This window comes from Physeter macrocephalus, chromosome 18 (assembly GCF_002837175.3).
Source record: "Physeter macrocephalus isolate SW-GA chromosome 18, ASM283717v5, whole genome shotgun sequence".
Classification (NCBI taxonomy): Eukaryota; Metazoa; Chordata; class Mammalia; order Artiodactyla; family Physeteridae; genus Physeter; species Physeter macrocephalus.
The window spans coordinates 70,760,397-70,785,201 of record NC_041231.1 but is presented as its reverse complement, the minus strand read 5'-3'; the positions used below and the strand labels follow the sequence as shown (position 1 = coordinate 70,785,201).

At 40.5% G+C, this 24,805-nt stretch overlaps 1 protein-coding gene across 4 annotated transcripts in view; it reads right to left on the bottom strand.

Moving 5' to 3' along the window:
• MAPK14 (mitogen-activated protein kinase 14) overlaps window positions 1-21,617 on the bottom strand; it is a 77,971-nt gene extending 56,354 nt beyond the window's left edge. For 2 of the 4 annotated variants that reach the window (XR_002891461.2, XM_024121766.2), the window contains exons 1-2: window positions 21,059-21,553; window positions 496-625 (exon numbers count right to left, since the gene is read on the bottom strand). Coding sequence is in view for 3 of the 4 variants with exons in the window: in XM_024121766.2 (XP_023977534.1) it covers window positions 496-625; window positions 21,059-21,174 (246 nt within the window). In the remaining variant the exon portion in view is untranslated. Of the gene's footprint in view, window positions 1-495; window positions 626-21,058 lie in introns of all 4 variants that reach the window. The other 2 variants (XM_024121763.1, XM_024121762.3) reach the window with 2 other exon arrangements.
• Window positions 21,618-24,805: the final 3,188 nt, after the last annotated feature.

The window sequence follows — 24,805 nt, the reverse complement described above, 5'->3', positions numbered from 1 at the left end:
AAATTATAATATTAAATTATCCAGAAAATAATACCCATCTCTGATAGGACATTCAGTGAACCTAAGGCACTCTTCCTCAAACTTCTCCACTGAAGAAACCCATAACGACACAAAATACCATGGATTCCCATATTCTGATAATATAGTCTTAAGTAAACCAAGTAGAGAATACGAAACTTCTTTGTAATATTTTCTGTTAAAAATCCTTGTGAGTTGTGTTTTATCTCACAATATTCATTTTTATTAAAAAAATTTTATATGCTTTCCCTCTAAAAATCTTTAAGTAAAACTGGAACTCCAGGAAGATGCACCAATTTCATCCCAAGGCTTTGAGTATCTACCTGACATAATGCAATGGTCACTAACACCCCAGTACAAGAAGGACGGTCCAAAGTTTGATGTACTCTAATGCATTTCCATTTGCAGTAATTAAAACACAATTTTTTCCAGTCTATTAAAGAGCAGAATTTATCCTGCCTTGAATTATTAACTTACATTTTCATGTTTCATATGTTTAAGTAACCGCAGTTCTCTGTAGGTCCTTTTGGCATGAATAATGGACTGAAATGGTCTGGATAGCTTCTTCACTGCAACACGTAACCCAGTTTTTGTGTCAAAAGCAGCACTAAGGAAAAAAAAGAACATAAAAAGCTCATTATTAAATGTTCTCTAAATATATTAAAATCAGTATTTATAAGGCTATTTCATTTCCAAATTAAATGAGTCTCTAACAAATTTTAAAAGTATAAAGATAAAAATTAAAATGACATATAATCCCACTATCCAAAGAAATCTATTAATTATTTTTGGTGTTTCCTTCTTGTCCTTTTTTCTATGCATCTAAATCAAGGATCAGCAAACTTTTTCCGTGAAGGGCTGGACAGTAAGTATTTTAGACTTTGTGAGGCTTAGGGTCTCTGTCTCAACTACTCAACTCTGCGCTTGGAACTGGAAAGCAGCAGATAGTAAATTTTTAAATGGATGTAGCTATGTCCCAATAACACAAAACAAGCAGCCACCTGATCTAGGTGAGCCAACAGATTGGTACACAAAGAGCCGGATTCTGTCTTCTTGGCCTAGGCCTCAGTGTCACCTTGCCACCAAATGCTGCCTGATCAGAGGCCTTGGAAACCACCATGTTTTCAGGACAGTGAGTTGGCAAAAAAATTTCTTGAGCACCTACAAAGTATGTGTCACTTTCTAGAAGCTGAGATACAGTCCGGAATAAGTCAACATATCCCTGACCTCAGGGGATAGAGGGGAGAGGGGAAGAGCAGAATAATAAAATAAATTTCAAACAGTGATGAATGCTATGAATAAATAAAATAGAATAACGGGATAAAGAGCGACAGAAAGCTGGTGGAGTTATGCTACATTAGCTAGGATGTCTGAGGAAGTACATTTGAGCTGAGGGAAGTGAATGATAAGAAAGTAGCAACCATGTAAAGATATAGCGGAAAAAGAGCCTCAAGCAGAAGAAAAAATAATATTATTAACATTTAGTGAGTCTTTATTATCATTCCCCAGTTGACAGATAAGGAAACTGAAGCACAGGGAGTATAAATAACTTGCCCACGGTCACAAAGCTAGAGAGTGACAGTGCAGGAAGTCTGGATCCAGAGCTCACTATTAACTATTTTCCTATGCTGGCTCTCAGAAAAGCAAGTGCAAACAAAGGGAAAATAAAACAGAGGTAGAAAAATATGGTATGCTGGAGTGACAGAAGAAACATAGCCTGTGTAGGTGGAGCACGAGGAGCAAGGGGAGGGTGGAAAAGAATGAGGTCAGAGATACAGGCAGAGGCCAGATCATACAGAACCTCTACAGCAAGAAATGATGTGCATTTTAATTATTTTTAGAGACTGTTTGGGCTACTTCTATCATGTCTCTTCCTCCTGTTTATCTCCAGTCTTTAATGGGTACATCCAAGACTTTCGGATCATCTATTCTCACCAAACTCTCTTTCCCATATGACTCTGGCTCCAGAAGTTCCCCTCCCTTTGCTCCCAAATCCTTACCCTATGTCCTTGCTCTTCAACTCCCAATTTGTAATGAACTCCTATAAACTTCACTTCTGAACTTTCCTCCATCTCCTTGCTTTAATTGAAACCAGGCCGTACCTTGAAGACACTACTTCTCTTATAGCCGTGCCATTAGAGTGGATTCTCACTCTCATATCCCACGTACCTCACGGCTAGCAGGTGGGGTAGATGTCCTCCTTGCCAACTGTTTCCACTTCCAGACCATAACTCCCCCTTTGATTTACACAAGCTCCTGCTCACGACCAGCTCTCCCTCTCTGTTGCTGTTATCCACTGACCTGGAATTTTCCATCCTAAAGTCCTATCTTAAAGTCTCTCGCCCCTCCCAACTTCTGTCATCATTCCTGGCAACTTCAGCATCCAGGTGGAGGGCACGTCCAATTTCCTGGCCTCCTGTGTGACCCATCCTCTTCAGCTCTCCACCTCAGAGTCTGCCTGCCTACCCGCAGGCTGAGTATTTTCCCCTCTCCTCTGCTGGGAAGCCTGTTGGGGCCTCTTGGAGCAAGGAATGCCATCGGGTTTCTAGCTGACATGCCTGCAACTGAGTGTGCAAGTTCAATTCAGTGGAGAAGAAAGAAGGCGCCCACTTGAGCCACCTGTCCAAGTCATTCCCCACGCTAGCTTTCCAGTAATAAAGTACATATTTTTATCTCTATTTGACTCCTGTATCTATTACGCAAAAGGCAAGCTAGGACTAATCAGTACCCTACAGACCCCAATAATCACAATTTATTACTGTATGTTTATTTACCACCCAGCAGAGTGGTTAAATAAGGACTGGGGCTTTGGTATTAGACTCTGGATTTTAATTCCAGTTCTGCCAGTTAGTAGTTATATAACCTTGAGGAGGTTAATTAAATTCTCTCGGCCTCATATATAAAATGAGGATAACGTTTATATCTAATCTGTCCGATGTTTGTTAGGATTAAATGTGATAATTTTTGCAGTAGGTTTAGCAAAGGGCCTGGCCATGGTAAAGCTCAAATATTAGACATAATAATGTCTGCGTTTTCCACTCATGATAAGCACCCTGAGGGCAGGAAGTGTCTTCTGTTTTATTCAGTATTGTATTCCATAGGACTTAGCTTAATGCCTGGCACGTGGTCCATTCTCAATAACTGCTTTACAAAAGTATAAAATGAAATATGAAAGAAAAACTTAAACTTTATCATTTGGCCCTCCATTCTTATCAATTCAATAGCATCCAACAAAAAACTGATACTAATGTTAAAAACTTACATGTGTGTTGAGTGTTTATTATTGTTAGGCATTGGTTTTAATCTTTACATGAATGAACATCTTTATCACAACTTTATAAGAAGACATTATCTTTATCACAACTTTATAAGAAGACATTATTATTATTCCCATTTTACAGATGAGAGAACTGAGGCACCGAGAGGTTAACTAATGTGCCCACACAGACAGAAAATGGCAGAGCTGGGATTCAAATCCAAGTGGTGTGTTTCAAGCATGAACTCTTTAACCATAACAGAAAAGCAAATTCAACCTAGCCAGCAGTTTAGTCCATTTTAAATATATTCGAATCGTAGGGACTCTGTTTCTTTTCTAAAATGCGTCCCACTATAATTAATTGCATTTCATAAGGAAAAAGTTTTTCCTGTGATCTTACATTGAACTCAGGATAATATTAATGAAAAGTATTTCATAAGAAATAACTTTCACTCAATATACATTACTTTATCAAGGGGGAGTTTTTAATCCCTAAAGTTATACTATGACTCTAAAACACTAAAGGAGTCAATGACGTAATATCTCACAAATACCAAAACATCACTTCCTAAGCATTTACTGAAAAATCTCCTTCATGAGATTCTTTGTGGATACAAAAGAAACATTAAACATAGTACCTGATATCAAAGAACTTAACCACCTAACCGGGATGATGAAACATACATGAAAGCAAATAATACCCAATAATACAGTGCAACTACTACACTTTTTTAAAAGTTGGGTTCAAAATTATGTAAGTTGGGTTTAAAAATATAAAAATATGTAAGTTGGGTTCAAAATACATAAATGTTCATTGCAGCCAAGGTCACAAGAACAAAACTAAAAACTACCTTAATATCCAATACAGCAGAGTTTAAACTATGGTACATTCTCATGTACCGTACACTGCAGCCATTAACAAGACTCTCCACACACTAATATGTACTTGTTAATACTGCTGATGGGAAAGAGAGCAAGTTTCAGAAGTAAAGAATTATCCCCATCTGTGGGGGAAAAAAATGTACACTCATTCAGATATATACACATAAGCAGAGAATAAATGTCTAATATACTCAGGACTTTTAACACTTTTGCTTTTTAATGTATATTTTTCTATCCCCTGACTTTTTAAAAAAATGAACTTATATCTTTTAACAAGGTTATTAGTAAAGTTAGAAGCGTAAGTCTGTGCTTTTCTGTTACCCTAAAACAAACAAAAAGAGGCATGCCTTCTAACTTTCATAAAACCACTACTGACAGGGATATTTCCTTCAAATGAACCTTACATAGCTATACTCAAAGTATATAAATAAATTTGTACCCACCTTACCTAAGCCATAAGAATTTTCTATTTTACTAAACAATCATTCACAACAATTTCAAAAATATCTGAACCACAAACTACGCATTCTCTTATTGATGGGCCTTATAAGCTATTCCATTCATTCACATACACAAATAATACAAACACCACTACAATGGACATCTTCACTCACATTGCTTCTTCCATAATTGCATGATTTCCTTAGAAGAGACTAATAATTTCTACTTCAAAGGACACATATTCCTACCTTTTAAAATATACTTTACTTACAGAAGAGAGCAAACAGGAATTGTTCAGAGAAACTGTTCTGTTTGTTAGTTAGTAATCCTTATGACAAAAGTTGCTGAAGCAAAGAATACAGGATCCATCCCCTCCCCCACCTCTTTAAGCATTTAACTTGCTCTGACCTAACCTGTTCTATCACTAATCAAAGCAATATTTGGAGAAAGAGGAAACCACATATTTCTTCCTAAATTGAACATTGTAATTACCCAAAGCAGAAATTCCTAGTAATTTTTTAAAGATCATCTGATAAAACCAATTGAATACTCAGAGGAGAAGAAATTCAAGTTATTGAATACCTGATCATACCACGTATTATTTGGGAAACATTTCATTCAATCCTCGTAACTTTGTGAGATAGTTATATTTACTTTCCAAAATAAGAAACTAATGGTCAGAAACATTAACAACTCACTGAATGGCATATAACTCATATGCAGTGGGATTCAGACTCAGATCTAACTTCAGTGCTCTTTTTCCAGGATGCCAAGCAGCCTGAGATAAGGACAACCCCAGCTACTGGCTTTGCCTTTATTATTACACTTACTAGTATTACAGTTGGGAAGATTCCTCTTAATCACATTTAAAAAACTGTAACTACAAATAAAACTGTGTTTTCATGAGCAACATCATAAAATGGAATTACCTTTATGAAGATCAGGTTCTCCAAACTATTGAATAAAATCCAGGACACACTGCTCAATAAGTTTTTCCCCCAATTGTAAACTCATAAAGTTCTAAAATTAATTCATACTTTATAAAAAACATTGCTATGGTAAAAAAAAAATTAAAGGGAGAAATATAAAATTCATTAAAAACATATTATTAGACTGTCATCGTCATGTATCTACTGTTGACTGTGAATCCAGTGCCTAGGACAAAATAATATTCATTAAATAAAATTAAATGTTTTGTTATACATTCATAACTGCCTCCCCTCTCCCTGAAAAAAAAGTGGCTTACTAGATTCTTAATATCCTAAATTTGTTTAATTCTAAATTTACTTACATATACCCTGCTTTATTTCACAATGGATTTAAAGTAGCCTAGAACTATATATATATACAACTTGACATAAGAATAAATGATTAGGGGAAAAATAAGATAAATAAGAAATTATGTATGGGTGAGGTTAGTGCAAATGTTTATTGTGAGGTCCTTTCTAAATACCTGTTAGAGGTGGGCCCCAAATTTGGCTCTGAGGTCACTAAAGCCATCACAAAGAGAATACAACCAGTTAAGACATGAATCATAGGAACCATATAATAAAAACAAACCAGGTACTCAGAGAACTGAAGAGAGGCATAATTACTCCCGTAATAAAACCTGAGAAGAGTTCCTCCTGTGTATGTTTATGAAGGAGACACTGTATAATGTGGTAAAAATGTCCTAATCAACATCCTTACACAATTATAATAGTGGGTTTCAGATGGTTCTTTACTTAGAGCATCCATCAGTGGAGACTGTTTCGTAAGGCCAAAATACAGTTCATTAGCAAAGGCAGGGAGGAGAGGACAAAACAGCACGGCACACTGCTCTCTGACAGACTTACTTAATCCAAGAGGAAATCTTAAGTGTTTCTAGAAAAATAGATAATAAGCTCCATATTCCTCAGACAATCCTCCAAAGATGATTGCCATCAACTGAGCTTCTGATAGATATAGAGACACAGGGACTTTGTGTTTATGCTCCATGACTGGAACCTGGCTTGGAGAGTGTCTGTGTTGCAAGGTAAAGGCAGATCAATGTGTCGAGTGAGCAAAAGAAGAGAGACAACCTCTTAAGAAAGGTGAGATGCTGCCTAACCAGGACAACTGCCCACGTCCACAGAGCATGAGAGTATAAATGACTGCACCAGGATTTTCCTCAAAAAACAATCTGGGGGCTTCCGTGGTGGCGCAGTGGTTGGGAGTCCGCCTGCCAATGCAGGGGACACGGGTTCGTGCCCCGGTCCGGGAAGATCCCACATGCCGCGGAGAGGCTAGGCCCGTGAGCCATGGCCGCTGAGCCTGCGCGTCTGGAGCCTGTGCTCCACAACGGGAGAGGCCACAACAGTGAGAGGCCCGAGTAACGCAAAAAACAAAAAACAAACAAACAAACAAAAAACAATTTGGGTTTTCCCCAACAAAATGAAGAATGAGCAATCACCTGGCAAGTATCTGAGTGATTTGTGGGGATCATAAATGATTTTACAATTTCTTTTAACGGTCATAGACAACTTCTCTAATCCCTGAATGATGTTAAGGAAAAATGAACCGTCAATAATGGTTAAGAAGACAACACAGTTTTACTTATTTTTGGAAATTAATGGAAACATTTATTTTTTAAAAACTTTATTTATTTATTTATTTAAATTTTGGGCCGCGTTGGGTCTTTGCTGCTGCATGTGGGCTTTCTCTAGATGCAGTGCGCGGGCTTCTCATTGCAGTGGCTTCTCTTGTTGGAGAGCACGGGATCTAGGCATGTGGGCTTCAGAGGTTGTGGCACACAGGCTCAGTAGTTGTGGTGCACAGGCTTAGTTCCTCCGCGGCATGTGGGAGCTTCCCAGAGTAGGGCTTGAACCCATGTCCCCTGCATTGGCAGGCGGATTCTCAACCACTGTGCCACCAGGAAAGTCCCAATGGAAATATTTAAATATATTAAAATCCGTAGTTACACTGAATTAACAAATTGTCAGCAATACATTGAATTCATTAAAATATCTACATGGAGATAAATAATTTGCAAAGAGATGACATCTCTTCCCCATATAATTTGAGGCTTTTTTCCAACTGAATTCAGGTTAATTGATAACAGTTTTCAAGAGTTTCTAAATAACTAAGTAATTCAGATGACTAACTGTGAACTTTCTCTTTACCTATAACAACTTGACAAAAATATCAGCAAATACCATACTGGAAATATTTTTCAGCACATCTCTCTCTACTACAGAAACCTACTTTTTCTTTCTTCTAACTTCAGACAAATGTGCAAGTATCACTGTACTTTTGATGCTTATGCTCTGCCCCTCCATTTTGGAAACAATGTCATGAAAATAAAGGCAACTTTATGTAAAAACAAGAACTCAAGTTTTAATTTGAGAGCTTCAAAAAATATTCTTTAGAGTAGCAAGGGACTTAAAGTTGACTTTAAAAACTCTTACCATTTGAAACATTGTTAGCTCTCTTTAAATACCTTTAAAACTCTCAAATATCTTGTTTTAATGTCTACCTTACACTTTCATTTTTAAAATAAATCACAAAATGATCTACTTGCACTATATATAGTATTTTTAAATGGAATTCAATTTCTTACAATAACACTTTCATATTGATAGGAAGAAAATCAGAAGTTATTAATACAGTTGTTACAAGTACGTGCAATATGACCAATCCCCAGCTTTTCAGTTTCTAAAAATTCTTCTCAGAGGTTAAAAAAACACAAATGACACACGAAAAACCTTATCAATAGAGAAGCAGCCTGGAATGGAAAAAAGAGTCATTTAATTGATCACTTACCTTGCCCTGCAGAAACTTACAGTTCAAGAACTTTTAGGCAAATTCAGTATTTTCATGAAAATCTCATTCAGATAGAAAAATGTATTTGTGATAGGATTTATTAGGGACATTAGCCATGGGGCTGGGCACTCAGGGAATGGCAACATATATGCTAATACTTGCCATTCCTAACTAATCTGATCCAATTCCTGCTGCAAAAACTTCTAAACTACTGGAACAAAAATGTTTTTCACAACTGCTTCCATTTTTACTAGGCTGATGAAAACTAACATTCAAACAATGTAGAAATTCACTTAGGCATACAATCTAAAAATCCCAAACCATTTGCGATTAAAATGCACTTAATCTTCATTTGCTGAAAGCTCCGTTTGAAGAATAATTTTGTAAGATTTGTAGAAATTTATAGAAATTATTTTGTAATAATTTCTTCACTGAAGCTTTAAAAGCTACAGTGGTGTCAGTTAACATATATCTTTGATTGCAAATGTGAAGTATGTATCTGCATCAAGAGCAACAGTTATCCCATATTGAATGCAAGAATATTACACATGGATTATTTCATTTCTTTTAAAGGGGATTACTTTCCAAAGCCTCATTAGAATGTTGCCACCACGGGTTTATATCTTCTCTACTTTTATGTGTTTGAAAATTTCAATAACAAATGTTTTGGAAGTTATCATTAAATAATTTTTAACTCCTTTCAAGCAAATCTGAAATACTGAACAGACTAATCATATATTACATTGTAACTATTTAGTATTACCATCAATCAACTTTGCCTTGTTGCTACAATTAAAAGTCTTGTACAGTAATAGTGTTCATAACCTTCATATCCAGAAAAGCACCCTACAAATATATGCTATGATCGTGACTAGAGATGTACATAACAGGCATTGACATGACTTCACAACTTTTGGGTTTTGCTATGTTTGTGACTCTCCATCTTATATGACATCTATCTATCTATCTATATCTATACACAAACACACATATATATACACACATATATATATTTTTTATAGTAACACTTGAGTATTAATTATCTATCACTAGATAATAAATTACCCTCAAATTTGGTGGCTTAAACAAGATTTAGTATCTCAGTTTCTGTGGGTCAGGAATTCAGGAGCAGCCTAGCTGGGTGGTTCTGGCTCATGGTCTTTCCTGAAGTTGCAGTCAAGATGTTGGTCAAGCTAGAATCATCTGAAGGCTTGACTGAGGCTGGAGGATCCACTTCTAAGATGGTTCACTCACTTGGTGTTGGCAGGCCTCAGTTCTTTGAAATGTGTACCTCTCCACAGGGCTGCTTCAGTGTCTTCTCAATGTAGCAGCCCTATGGTTCTCAACACAGGGCAATTTTACTCCTCAGAGGACATCTGACAATGTCTAAGACAACTGGGAGTGTGTGGTGGCGATGGAGGGAGGGTTGCTAGTGGAATCTGGTGGGTAAAGGCCAAGGTCACTGCTAAATATCCTTCAAAACAAAGAATTCTCTGGCCCCAAATGCCAATAGTACTGAGGTTGAGAAACTGCCCTAGAGCAGATGATCTCAGAGAAAGACCAAAGCAGGAGTCACAATGTCTTTTATGACCTACCTGCAGAAGTCACACTACATCATTCCTGCCACAGTCTATACTTTAGAGAAGTGAGTCACTAAATACAGTCTTCACTCAAGGGGAGGAGAATTAAAGCACCACCTCTTTAAGGGAGGAGTATCAAATAATTTTCACATCATTATTTTTAGCAACTTGATTTTTAAAAATCAAAACACTGGAAAATATCTTGCTTACTTTTGGTAATACTAGATAAGTACTTTTTTTATTGCTCTAGAAAAAAAACCTCTGAAATTCCACTTAACAAAGCTACTTTTACATCCTAGTGAATGGTCTCTGTTTGCAGTATTTCGATGATCTGATCTCAAAAAATTCTATTAAGCATAAACATAGGCAGTCTGACATAGAAAAAAGTAAACCAGTAGTCAAAAGATTTCAGTTCTAGCTTTGGTTCTGGAACTTCCTAGCAAGTGATCTTGGCCAAAGCTTCTACGAGCCTGTTTCCAGATCAATAAAATGGGGGTGTCACTAGCTCTGCTTATCTTACAATGCTGTTTTGAGGCTCACATAAGATAATTATGTATAAGTACTTTATGAACTATAAAAGACAAGTAGTAAATGTTCCAAGTGGAAATGAACGTGCTATTATATAATAGTTTCATGATCAGCTTCCAGCATGGGGTTTATCACATAGTAAATTCTCAACATATATTTTAGATCTCTTACTCTCAGATTTGAGGTTGAGTATATTTCTGAAATAACAGTAAGATAGGGCAGGTTATTAAAATATAACCAAGGACCCAAATCCTTGATCATTTGTTGTCATGTTACGGAAAACTAAAATATCGTTTCCTTTCAAGTTAAAATGCACATTTATTCAGCAGTTAATGGATAGGATCTAAGAACTACTACAATCAGAAACATAATGCAGCCAATTCTTTAGACACTAAACTGAAAAAAAAGGTATTCCTGTATATATTTGTTTCCCAATTTAGACTTTGAAGGAGAGCAGAAGCTATAGTTTATTTATCTGTTTATCTTCAGGAACATAATGCAAGATTAGTAAAAACATACCAAAGCAGATAGTTCCTGACCTCAAGGAATTGAGAAACCTAGCTGGGGAGTCAGATTAAACAGATACGCACATAAACTACTAGAGACTTTTACAAAGCAATATATTTGCTTCCTCCAATCCATTCTGTAACACTCCAATCAAACCAATTTTAAAATACCTTCTTTCCCTACTTTACAACTCAAGAAACTGTAACTAGCTCTCTATTGCCTAGAAAAATGCAGTTGCCTTAAACCTACTCCAGACCTAATTCTTAATTTCTGCGTGTAGGACCCAAGCACCTGTATGTTTAAAAGCTCCACAAGTGATTCTGAAACACAACCAGAATGAAAACCACAACTGGGTTCACCCTATCTGAGATACTACCCTTGTCAGGGCAGTCCATCTCATATCTAATTCTCTTAGTTATGTTTTCTCCTGTTACCTAAGAAGTTCCCTTTCTAGAAATACTCCAAATACTACCCATCCTTCAAAACAACCTTCAGGGCTTCCCTGGTGGCACAATGGTTAAGAATCCGCCTGCCAATGCAGGGGACACAGGTTCGAGCCCTGGTCTGGGAAGATCCCACATGCCGTGGAGCAACTAAGCCCGTGTGCCACAACTACTGAGCCCGCGCTCTAGAGCCTGTGAGCCACAACTACTGAAGCCTGCGCGCCCAGAGCCCGTGCTCTGCAACAAGAGAAGCCACTGCAATGAGAAGCCTGTGCACCACAACGAAGAGTAGCCCCCACTGGCCACAACTAGAGAAAGCTCGAGCGCAGCAAGGAAGACTCAACACAGCCAATAAATAAATAAATAAATTTATTTTAAAAAAAGAAAAATCTTCAAATCCTTCCTTCATGAAACATGCCAACTGCTATAGCCCACAGGGCCCTCACATCTCTGTATACATCAATACCTTTACATATATATACATAGTTCACTAATATTTTACGTCTGTTTCTTTTAGACACTGGTGGGCATTTAACACTGTCAGATGGATGACCAACAGATTTCTTTCACTACAGCAAATCTAAAACATAAATATAAAAATACACACACATTTCAAACTTTCAAAATTATGTTGCTTTAATACCTAGTTATAGAAATCTTCAGGCAATTGGCTTATTCCCTGATTGTAATTTTCATGACCACTGCCATTCATCAGTGCTAATGATAAGCTTCCTTCAAATATCAGTTCCACATATCTAAGGCTGAACCATACAAGTTTATAACATGAATCTAATTCTAGGGTACTTAGTGCTACATCTCTGAGATTGTCCTCAAGAAGTATGTAGAAAAATAATCAAGGGAAAGCATGAAACATTACCTTTCAATAGACTTGAGTATAAATTTAGATGTACAGTATATGAACAAGACACTGTTGAGACTGTATCAGACAATGAATTCAAAGGGAATATGCACAGAAAGTATAGTGTTTCTTTTTGCAGGTGGAAGGTTCAAGTTATCCTATCTAGTTTTTACTCAGGGCCAGTCAATCCAAATATATAGGGTTGTATAAGCAGTTCTCAACCAAAGGTGATTTTGCCCCCAGAGGACATGTGACAATGTCTAGAGACATTTTTGGTTGTCACAACTGGAGGCTGCAACTGGCATCTAGTGGGTAGGGTACAGGGTTGCTGCTAAATATCCTACAATGCACAAGATAGTCCTCACAACAAAAAAAATTATCAACCCAAGATGTCAACAGGAGTAACCCTAGTATTTGGGAATGTAAGCACAGCTTGATAGATGCTCACAATACTTACTGCATGTTCTCTTAATTTGCTATTTTTTCCCTTTTGCTCCCTTTAGCATCAATATCATTGAGACTGCTAATTTCAAAGCAGATCATTCAAAGCACAAGGCATTTAGGCCACTAACCTAGGTATCAGAAAATGAATCAAGCCAAACTTATAATGTCAGATAAGGAAATTATTAAAAGCATATCAGTGTAAGATACCACCATCAAAATTTCACTTCAATTTAATACTAAAATCATGAAGGAGTCATGTTTTATTATACCAAGTGAGAAAGATAACTAAGATTTTTACAAGCATTTGGTAGCCTGGAGAAGAAAACATAAATAGAAACTAGTATTCAAAAGTCTAAGTTCAAGAAGGTTCAAGCTACCTAAAGCCCTAGATGCAGGATTTGATGAAGGGGGAAAAAGAAATAGCTACTAGGGATTAAGAATAAAGCATTTATTTCTGGGAATAAAGTTATATCTACTACAGGGATAAGGAAATACAAGAATGAAGAGTTCAGAAAATACTTGGGTAAACCAGACACCTCAAATTCCGTGTCACAGGACAGACTAAAGGCATAATTATTAGGGGCACATAATTTGCAGATGAGAAGACAGTCACAGCAGAGACACTACCCCATGTGGAATTATAGGGCTGCATTAATGATCTACCGGACACTTACTCTCATTGTCCCTTTCCTCCCCTAAACCATAGCCTCCCTGAGCCCTTGGCAGATCAAAAGAAGAAGTTCTGACCTCTTGCGGGCACATGCTGATGTCATCGCTTTCTAGTTCTGAATCAGATGGAAAGGTCTCTCTGACACAGATTTCAAATACACATCCTTGCAAAAAGTTGCCCTAGATGTAAAAAGTGACCAGTATGTCACTAGATTCAAGAGAGACACAGAAAAACCTAAAAGAAGATTTCAAGGGACGCATTAGAAATATAAAGGTAGATTTGAGATGGCAACTTAAGCTGAAAGAATGCAGAAAAGAAAAGCTACTGAGGACTTCCAAAGCAATCTCTGAGAAAGCAACATAAATGTGTCCCTTCAGACTGATATTTTCAAAAGCAGGAACCCTTCCTGCTTTTTTGTTTTTTCAGTCTTTATAAACAGAATACCTACTACAGTGCCTAGCACTGGCCATAATGAATTAATGAATTTAGAAAACAAAGCAGAAATTGGTTTAGATTTTTTTTTTTTTTTTTTTTGCATAATGATGTGTGATACCTACACTCTGGACCGTAAGCTTGGTAAAACAACCAATGCATACTTGCGGGTAGACTGACAGTAAGACACACACACTCACATACCTTCCGTCGTGTCACAGGCGTAGTGACAATGCCACCAAGGCCTAAGAGGAGAAGGTTTTGAGGAAAACAAGGAAATCTGTAACATCATTCAAAGTAACAGAAGCCAAAATGTTCAGGGTATAAAGTTACTCAGACAGCAGGCCTAGACAAAATAAACATTTGTTCTATTACCTTTTTGTTATGTTGTCATGGGAATCTGTGTTTAGGAACACTTATTTTCTGCAACTAGATGATAGAGCAGTAAAAGGGGGACGGCTTTCATAAAAGAGAGAAACCTGTATCTATAAAGGCAGAAAAGTAAATAAATCCTATGGGTTTTTATACGGTGACATGTGTAGAATCTGTCAATCTATAAGATTTATTCAAGTTAACAGAGAAGTCATTGGGGGCTCCTAGCCAAAACATTATTAACAGGTAACAATAATCCAACCTCTACTAAAATTATTGTGATAGGGGCAAGGCAGAGGAATGTAAAGCAGATACAGGGCCAAATAAAGCAGAAAATAAATAAGATCTTAAAAGTTGAAAGAAGGTAAAAATGACTTTTTAAAAATAACCCCATAGTAAGAAAAAACCTAGAAGCCCAAAGAAGTTAGAAAACATTCAACCTGCCAGCAGGCTAATCTTCTTTTGTCAGAAGTCTAGAGCTAATCTCTTTGCTCCCTTCCTTTTGGCAACAGAAACCTGAAAAGTGAAGTTAAGCTCCACATGTTATTTAAAGAGCTGGACTGGAATACCCTGAATTTCTAGGGCCCACCAAAAGTACTGGCTCTGGTACACTGAGCCTTCTGGAATGAGAGTTGTTGAATACGGATCAGGGCTGTGCACCAATTCATCTGACTCCCCCACTCTACCCTAAACTACAGTTAGCACCTCTAAATGGGTGAGGAACAGAAATGAAAAAACAGGGACCCCAGAGCAGAGTGATCTGTTAAAACATACGCTAGATCATGTCTCCCCTCTGGTTATAACCCTCCATGGTCTCCCGTCTCAGAGTAAAAGGCACAATTCTTACAAAGGCAAATAAGACCCTTTATGATCCCAGCACCTCTGTAGCCCCTCCACCCGCTTCCCCTACTACTATTTGGCCCCTGGTTCATTCAGTTCGAGCCATACTGGTCTTCCAGCTATGCTAGAGAATGAGGCCTTTGCCTCAGGGCATGTGCTGATCCCTCAACACGGAACTGTTCTTCCCTCCCCATTCAGGCCCAACCAGTGTTCATCACTTCCTTCAGGTCGTTGCTCAATTGTCACTTTATCACTGAGGTCTACCCTGCTTAAAAGTGCAACACAGCCATCCCAGTATTCCCTCTCTTTTCCTTACTTTATTCCCCCATAGTATTTATCACCTGACATGTTATAAATTTTAATTTTTTGTTTATTGTCTACTTTTATTCCCCTGCCCTTAGAATATAGTTTCTTATGGGCAGAAATTTTTGTCTGTTTTGCTCATACTCTAGCACTAAGAGTGACCCACGCATAGCAGGTGCTCAAAGTATCGGTATAACACAAAGTCCTGCCCTCAAGGAGATTAGCATGAACCCATCTTCTTCTCCCTATAAGACTCCAAAGTTAGATATATCCATTTGTCCAAGGCCAAAACTTAGGGATCATTCCACACCCCTCTCTCTTATGTACTTTCTCCCTCACGTTCAGCCTAGGAGCCAAGCTCAGGATCCATTTGTCTAAAGTGTAGAATTTACAGGCCACCATCTACTTCCTCCCTAGAATAAATTATTAAAAGGCTAAAATGCTGGGAAACCAGTTAATTTTAAAAATCCTTAACAGACATGTACTTAACTTACAGAAGGACTATGCAAAGACAACTACTACTAATACTAAAAGCTTCATTTATTAAAAATTTTTTTTTTCAAGTTTAAAGAGGTTTTGTTTTTATTTGTCCTGAAGAAACTCGTGCATCACTTCTAAGTACATGGCAACCATGAAATGATATTCCTAGGTTCCAGAGTCAGGGGAAGCCACTTTATAATGAGGTTTTTTTGAGTTCTATAGTAATTATATCTCTTGGATAGAAACAAATCAATACCAAATTTCACAGTAAAGAGCAAAAGTCCAGTGTATTTTCAAAGGCCTAGAGAGGCAGTTATTTCTATTTATATCCTATACTATACTTACATAATAGAAGCACATACAGAGAATCTCAACTTTCCAAAATGTGCACAGAAGAATTTCAAGCCAAGGGGATTCATAAATTCAGGAATTAACTAGTTGCACTGATGATCCTTTGGGAAAAAATTTAATCTGGGTAATGAGTCCATTTTTGGTCTATCAGTTCTGAGGAAGAGATGTGACTTTAATAAGTCATTACCTCAGATTAGCTAGGCTGACATTGGTGGGATTGGTTAGTCATAGTTCTACTATTTCAAGTGACCCAGCAACCCCTTTCTTCACAAAAGGAGGGAGGGGAGAGGCAAACAGCACAAGAGAAGGTGCCACCACACAATCTTAGCAGTCTACAAGTACAGGAAAGGAGAATTCTCAAGTGTTAAAACCCCAGAACCAAATCCAAAGTAGCACTGACAAGTATGCCATTCCTTTAATGAGTCCAGCTCCTCAACTATACAACTGGGCTAATAATACCAGCCTTCAGAGAGCCAGTGAAAACTGAATAATAATGCTTTGAAATGCAAATACATTATGAAGTGTAAAATCCCATAAAAATGTCAGTTAATACTAAAGTGAGAGGGATCTAGCACAGTGACTTCTTCCACCTCTGAATCCTAAGCCCCAGGGTCTCAGCACCATCTGCACTATTGCCCATGAAAGGCAAAGTCAATGCAGATCATCTCTGAGGCTGATTTACAGGGAAATCAAAAGCACAGTCCTCAGTATCAAGAAATTAAACTGGCAGAACTGAAAAGCCAGAGGTTCAGGATATCCTTATTTTAAAATGGGAGTCAGTGGAAAATGGAATCCGATAAATAAAGGATGACTTTATAGCCAACTTGACTGAACTCTTTCTTAAAAGTCTGTATCAATAATACAAATATTTGCCATCGTGTTTAACTATTTATTGGCTGGCACTGGTAACATGCAGCCAATCACCTTGCTTTTGGTTACAAAGGAAAGCAAATGGGAAGCAAGATCAGCCCGGGCCTATTATCACCACTAGGAAAATAAACGGCACACCCCTCTCACTCATTAGGAGTCAAGAAAGTCATCTTTGCATACTCAATAATGACGTGCTTTTATTTATTCGTGCCCTGGCTCATGCTAAAAAAAGAAAAAGATTTAAAATGGTGAAGGGCCATTAATACTAAAAAAATTTAGCTTCACTTTTTTTTCTAATAAATTTTTTTTTTTACTATTTATTTTTGGCTGCGTTGGGTCTTCGTTGCTGCACACAGGCTTTCTCTAGTTGCGGTGAGTGGGGGCTACTCTTTGTTGCAGTGCGCGGGCTTCTCATTGCGCTGGCTTCTCTTGTTGTGGAACATGGGCTCTAGGCACGTGGGCTTCAGTAGTTGTAGCACGCGGGCTCTGTAGTTGTGGCTCGCGGGCTCTAGAGCGCAGGCTCAGTAGTTGTGGTGCAAGGGCTTAATTGCTCCGCGGCATGTGGGATCTTCCCGGACCAGGGCGCGAACCCATGTCTCCTGCATTGGCAGGCGGATTCTTAACCACTGCGCCACCAGGGAAGTCCTTCACTTATTTTTATTACAGTTATTTACACACAATCTTGTTCCACAAAGCATTTATGAAGTTGGATTTGATTTCTTAGTAAGTTTTGCCATCCTTTTACCAAAAGTTTTGTTATACACTTTATATACTGATGATAAACATAAAATGCACAGCACAATGCCTGAAACATAGAACACAATCCATAAATGTAGTTATTATTTGCATCAGGCTATAAACCCTGTCAGGGAATGGACTGTCTTATTCTGTCTTGCTTAACACTCTAGCTCAAGAAACCTAGCCTGCTATCTGGTCCATAGTTGGTACTCAATAAATATTGTTTAATAAATGATTGAATACGATTTAAAAATAATTCTCAACTCTCACCTATTTTATGGTACCAGTGCCCCACCTCCTGTAATCAGAGGCAAGTGTCCAGAAAACCCATACACCAGAGGAAAGGCATTTAAGTTCCTGTTTATATTTCCTTAAACTCACCACAAAGCTCCTCCCTCTCCTTCTGTCCCCAAACCACAAAATCAATGCTGTGCAACAATGTATTCTTAAAAAATTTTGCTTCATTTCCCCTCACAGACAACAAAGTTCCTTAAAATTGCAAGACTTAGTTTAGTTCCCTTTACCCCTTAAAAAGGAAAGGCATATTTGTAAAACCCTATCAATTCCCAAGTTTCTAGTCTGATTCCTTGATCTTTAATTCACAGTTGGTTATCACTCAGGTTGCTACATACTTGCTTTACTATATACTTAGTACAAATTAAAATACTGAAAATTTGCTTAATATTTAAAAAAAATTTTTTTAAGTTACACATCAAAGTATATCCACTTCAGAGCAATCAAATTAGGAAACTGACACAGATTATTTCAGTGACATTACATTCCTTGAAATACTTTCAGAGATTCTTTTTTGGAACAGACTTCAGATCTAGTTCTACAAGTCACACAGGAAATTCTGTCATTATTTTATGGTTACAACTTCTATCTGACCTCAAACAGTATCATCAACCTGGCTGCCTAATCTTTTTCACCAGACTTCAGTCCAATTTTCTAAATTATTTCAGATTCAATTTGATTTTGTTATTTCCTAAAATTAAATCTGCTCTCAAGAAAATGAAGATAGTGAAAAATAACACAGGCTCCAAAGTGGATTCTAAGAGAAGTTAAAAAAAAAAAAAAGTTTTCTGCCACACCTGAAAGTTGTTAATTGAAAGAACAACTTCAAATAACTAGTCTGAATGAGATAACACTTGTACATCTAAATTCTCATACTTTCAATCCAAAATCAGTTACATTTGTTTATGGCTAACTGTCACATAATATCGTTTATTTTTCTCCACCAATATGCTATAGGTTACATCTTAAATACCCTTAGCAGAACTGCCTCCATGGAAAGACACACAAGAAACTTAACAGTGGTCGTCTCTGAGGAAAGGAATAGCAAAATTGGAGAACAAGAAAGGAAAGGCAAATTTTCACTATCTTTTTATACCTTCTGAATTTTATACAATGTGAATGTATCACCTACTTTTAAAAACCTGTTTAACAAAATTACTTCCAAGTGTCAGATATTGATGGTTTCTAAAAACCAGAGAAGTATAGTACTAAAAAAACATGGAGTTCATTTTAATGGCACTTTGCTGTAAATCTGGATCTCCAGAGCTAGGGCAGAGCTAGTCACACCAACAGTAGGGAAACCTTGCAAGGAATTCTTTTCAAGTTCACTAAACTCCCCATAGTTGAGCTGTTCTGCTGTATCACTCCTTAAGGTTTAAACATTATTGGAAACAAAAACTCGGTACCACAAAAATTAATGTGTCAATTCAAGAATGAAAAATGGAGGTAAACTAATGAGCTATTAAAGGATCAATGATCCAAACACGTCTCCGAAAATTAGCAAATCAACAGCACACTATAAAAATGGAAAAAAAGATGTCAAGCATAGTGCCATCAGCAACATAACTCAAACAGCCTGAACCAGAAAATGCAATATGATCTGTTGCTGGACACAATTGCACAATCTCAATTACCCAGAAGATTCTATAAACCGGAAATTCATGCTGGGGTTTTAAGAAACACAGGAATTATATTTAAAGATTAACAAGTCCAAAAGCCTGGAATTTGTGGCAAAACAAAAAAATAATTTTGTAGACCTCCCTTCAAATGATGCATGCACAGGAATTACATGAATTAGCTTCAGATCAGGAGCTCTCAAATTTCAGTACATCTAAAATATAGTGTTTAAAGCCTTGAAAGTTAGAAAAGTTAGTGAAATATTTCAGGTCTGAACATTTTACAGTATCATTTAATTGAAAACACATTCACAGTGTGAATTAAAGCTGCAAAGTGTCTCTTCCTTCCTTTACTATATATTCCATATCCATATCGTGTACCTATGGCTCTAAGTGTACATAAGTTCCCTGCAAACTCTCAAAGGGACGTTAAAAACACAGTATTTCACAAGAATTATCGCAATTAAAAAATATTTACAATACCTCCCGTCATTGTTAATAACTTTTTGATCTTGAGGGCGTGCATCGGATCTGAATCTCACTTGCTCCAAAGGAGAAAACTGTTTTGTCAAACAATACTTAAACGAGCAGTGGTATGTGACTAATCAGTGAGGCCGCCAGTTTCTCAAGCTGCAGTGTGTTTGCAGGCACTACCACCCACCCCCCACTCTGCGAAAAGGAAATACGCTTTCAACTGAATCGGAAACACACCACTCAAGCTGGCACAGGACTCACCGAGATAAAGTCGGTATTTTAAGCTCTATGGATAGCTACTAATTCAAGTGCGAATTCAAAAAGAACGCTTCTCAAAATGGGATTTCGACAGAGGTTTGCAAAAAAGCCCGCACTGAACGCCCTTCGTCCTCAGTTTTGTTCAGATGACGGCAGTCTCCCGGTCGAGCTTTGCCCTTCTGTTTCTCCAGGCAGCTCCCCGGGCTTGTCTGCTCCGAGGGCAGGCTCCGGCACCCAAGGTGGGCACATCTCGGGAGAGAGTCCTTCTGCTCGATGCCAGCAGGGAGACCCCCAAAGAGGGCCCTCCTCTTCCTGTCCCCGAAGCAGCAACCCCCCAAGAAGATAATGCGCAGGGTGCGAGCCAGGGCCGGGCTCCAACACCATCACCCACCGCCCACCGTGGACCTGCGTCCTACACACAGCTGACCACCTATGTGGGTGTGCAGGGTGAGGGGTGCAAGGGGTACAGGGAGGGCAGGACAGGGGTCGAAGGGGCAGGGATGCCCTCCCCCAAGGAAAATTCCTACCGCTTGGTGCATTGCTGAGCCGTGGGGGGAAGGCCTGGCTCTGGGGCATAAAGGGCCACCCAGCCCACCGAGGCCCCGAGCCCGGTGACACTCACCACACGGAGCCATAGGCGCCGGAGCCCACCGGGGACAGGTTTTGGTAACGCTCGGGCACCTCCCAGATTGTCTTGTTCAGCTCCTGCCGATAGAACGTGGGCCTCTCCTGAGACATCTTCCAGCGGTGGCCGCAGGGCGAGGAGGTGGCCCTGCGGGGCCCCGCCTGCGCCCGCACCCGCTTCCCCGACCTCGTCGCCCGGCCGGACGGGCGGAGACCCTGCGCTGGCCGCCCGCGCAGGTGTGAGTGCCGCGACCCAGACGACTCCCGCGCGCGCGGCCCCTGTCAGCCGCAGCGGCTGGACGCTCCTCTGCGACGGGGGTGAGCCCTGCTAAGGGCAGGGGCACGCTCAGGGGCTCAAGGCTGCGCCCGCCACGTTCTCGCTGCACCCTCTCCAGACCAGGCCGACTCCCGGCTGCGCCGCTGGGCTACGGCTCCAGCTGCAGCGCCCGCGGAGGATCCACTGGTCGCCGTTCCACAGCCAGCGAACAGGAGCCTCCTGCCGTACTCTCGCGAGAACAGCTCCCGGGCCTCTCTGCGAGCCGAGATTTTACCCAATATGGAACCTGCCCAAGGGAGGGGGTCGAAGAGAGGAGAGGATGGGAGGAGCAATTCTCGCGAGAAGAGAGCAACAGCTGGCCTCCAGAGGCAGGAACTCCCAGGGACTGTTCTTCTTAAGGGCGCCAAGGCGGACCCGAGAAGGAGGGGATAAGCAGACAACACATGCCGCGTGCGCCCCACCGTGGTCGGCGGGGCAAACGCCTGGCTCCCTGGTGGAGAGCGACATTGACAAACAAGGTGTCGGGAAAAGAGCCAAAAGACCTTAGAACTGCGGGTAGTCACCAGCAGCCGAGCACCTGCTCAGCAGAACCCCCAATTTCCAAGAAATACTTGCATAATAAAGAGAAAGTTTCCGGCCAGAAAGCCGTTGCAGTTCCATCTGCTCAAGGACATACACGGCTTACTCTTCGGAATTCTGACGAAATCTGTCCCAAAGGTAAATAGCAGCCCTGCATTAAGGTTGAGGTTTTCCACCCAAACTCTTCTACTAGTTCTCAAACTTTTATGTGTAGAAGAATCACCTTGAGAGTTAAAAAATGCATATCCCCAGGATCCACAGTGAGTTTAGTTGGAGAGGTCCGTGATGGGCACCGAGAACGTGCATTTTTACAATACGCCCCAGGTAATTCAGATTCAGGAAAGTCCCTGGTATCTCCCTTTGAGAAGAATTTTTAAACCATTACCCTGAAGGTTTGAAACTGATTCCTACCTTGAAGAGCTTCCAGTGAAGATGATTTTAAGAATTTTAATCATGCCTCTCAGAGTAAGAACAGTGCAGAGCGTGGTCTTCTGGCAGTGTCATATTGGGCAAGTCAATTGACATTTTTCAGACCTTAGTTCCAGTTTATGCAAAGAATTCCTGCCCCACATTCCCACCTGAAAGCTGAACAAGGTAATAAATGTGAATGGGCAAGGTATTCTAACCCCATACCTTGCCACCACTGTTAACCTATTCCTACGCTGAAGCTTGTTACAATAGGCAGAATTGGACCCTATCTTATTCTTAGTCATTTCTTTTAGAAATAACTAGATTCAAGCCAGGACACTTCTCATCACTATCCATGATTATTCTCTTTTGTGTATGCATCCCTTGGAGTGCTCAGACTTTGCCTATCTTGTTCCAGCGTCTAGCACAGTGCCTAGAACATAAAAGGTACTTCATAAGTATTTGTTGAACAAATTATGAACAATGACCATGATCTCAATTTAGGAGGCGGTGCAGGATTCTCAGTTCTCCTCAAAGAAAACCAAAATAAAACCCAAAACCAGGGTCATGGGTGATTTGTGGAAAGCTTTCTTTGGATTCAATGTGACTTAGCCTGGAATGTGACTCTTGCCTACGAAGACATGTTGCTTAAAAATGTTCCAAGGGACTTCCCTGGTGGCACAGGCAGGTTAATCCGCCTGCCAATGCAGGGGAGACGGGTTCAAGCCCGGGTCCGGGAAGATCCCACATGCCGCGGAGCAACTAAGCCCGTGTGCCACAACTACTGGGCCCGCGCTCTAGAGCCTGAGAGCCGCAACTACTGAAGCCCGTGCTCCTAGAGCCGTGCTCCACAAGAAGAGTAGCCCCCACTCGCCGCAACTGGAGAAAGCCCGCGCACAGCAGCAAAGACCCAACACACCCAAAAATAAAAATAAAGAAATAAACTAATAAAAAATAAAAATGTTCCAAGTCAACCTGCAGGGTAGGGAGCTTTCTAAGAAGTATCAGAGGTTGAAGGAGGAAGTGAGAGCAAAAATGCAACTGTAAAGATATGAGGGGTGGGAGTGGGGAATCAAGGTGACAAGTGCATGGATACAAGGGAGGAAACCTGGAAGTAGTAATTCTAAGAAATTCATATATTTATCCAACAAACTGGAATGATGAAGTGAGAGTGACCAAAAGGGTAAAGATGAGCAATACATTCACTCATTCAACAAATATGTATTGAATGCGCCCTAGGTGCCCGGCACTTCTGATGGAAAAGTGATTAAAAAGCAGACAGGGCTTCCCTGGTGGCGTAGTGGTTGAGAGTCCGCCTGCCGATGCAGGGGACGCGGGTTCGTGCCCCGGTCCGGGAAGATCCCACATGCCGCGGAGCGGCTAGGCCTGTGAGCTATGGCCGCTGAGCCTGCACGTCCGGAGCCTGTGCTCTGCAACGGGAGAGGCCACGGCAGTGAAGAGGCCCGCGTACCGAAAAAAAAAAAAAGCAGACAGTTGCTGCCTCTGTGGAGCTTACAATGAACAGCAGGGCAATCATTCAATTATTCAACACAAATTTATTATGCACTTACTAGGTCTACCACATTGCTTTAGGCACCAATGATACAGCAGTTAATGAAAGAGATGAAAATCCCTGCCCTTTTGGGGATGAGACAAATTTCAAAAAGGGATAGGTAAAGTGGACAATATATTAGACAATAATACAGTAATCAAGCAAGCGTAAAACTGCAACTGAGCCAAGCAGGAATACAAGGCATAGTGAGAGGCAGTGACTGGGATTGAGCCTCACAAAGAGGTTAAGGGGGATTAGGGGCGGGGAGCAGAGCAGGAGACCTGGGCAGGAGAGTGTCCTTCAGTGGGAGAAGCCAAGCTTGTGGGGCTGAGAATTAAGGTTGGAGACCTCGGTGACCCCGTAGCCTCCAGTTTCCTCCCGCGTTTTCTGTTCCCACAGGGTCGTCGGGAGACTCAAGTGAATTACTGTACGTGAAGTGCGGGGCGCGAGGCCTGGCATCAAGGAGGCCCTCAATCAAGAGTCGTCGAGAGCGGAGGGCTGGATGACCCAGGTTACCGCGGCGCAGCTGGGCCTCTTCCCGCTCCCCACCCCGGCTGCCCAGGCTCCGCTTCCTCGCCCTGCTCTTGTCCCCCGCCCGCCAGAACGCCCGCGGGTTCGGACGCAACGGCTCGGGAACCGCCGGCGTCCGCGTCCACAGCGCCGCCCGCCTGTCCGGAGCTGCTTCCGGCTTCAGCGCCCGCCCTCCCGCCGCAGCCCGGGAACCAGGTGAGCTGAGGAAGCAGGGGAGCCGCTGCCGGAGCCGCCCGGGGCCGCGGGCTGCAGGTGGTGGCGGCGGGGCCCCGGCCCGGGCGTCGGGTGCGAAGGACCAACCCCTCGTTACACTCGGAAGTCCCTGGGCGGAGCCCGCGGCGGTCACCGCAGGGCTAGGCACGTCGCGGCCGCTCAGTCAGTCTTTGGGGAATGAATGA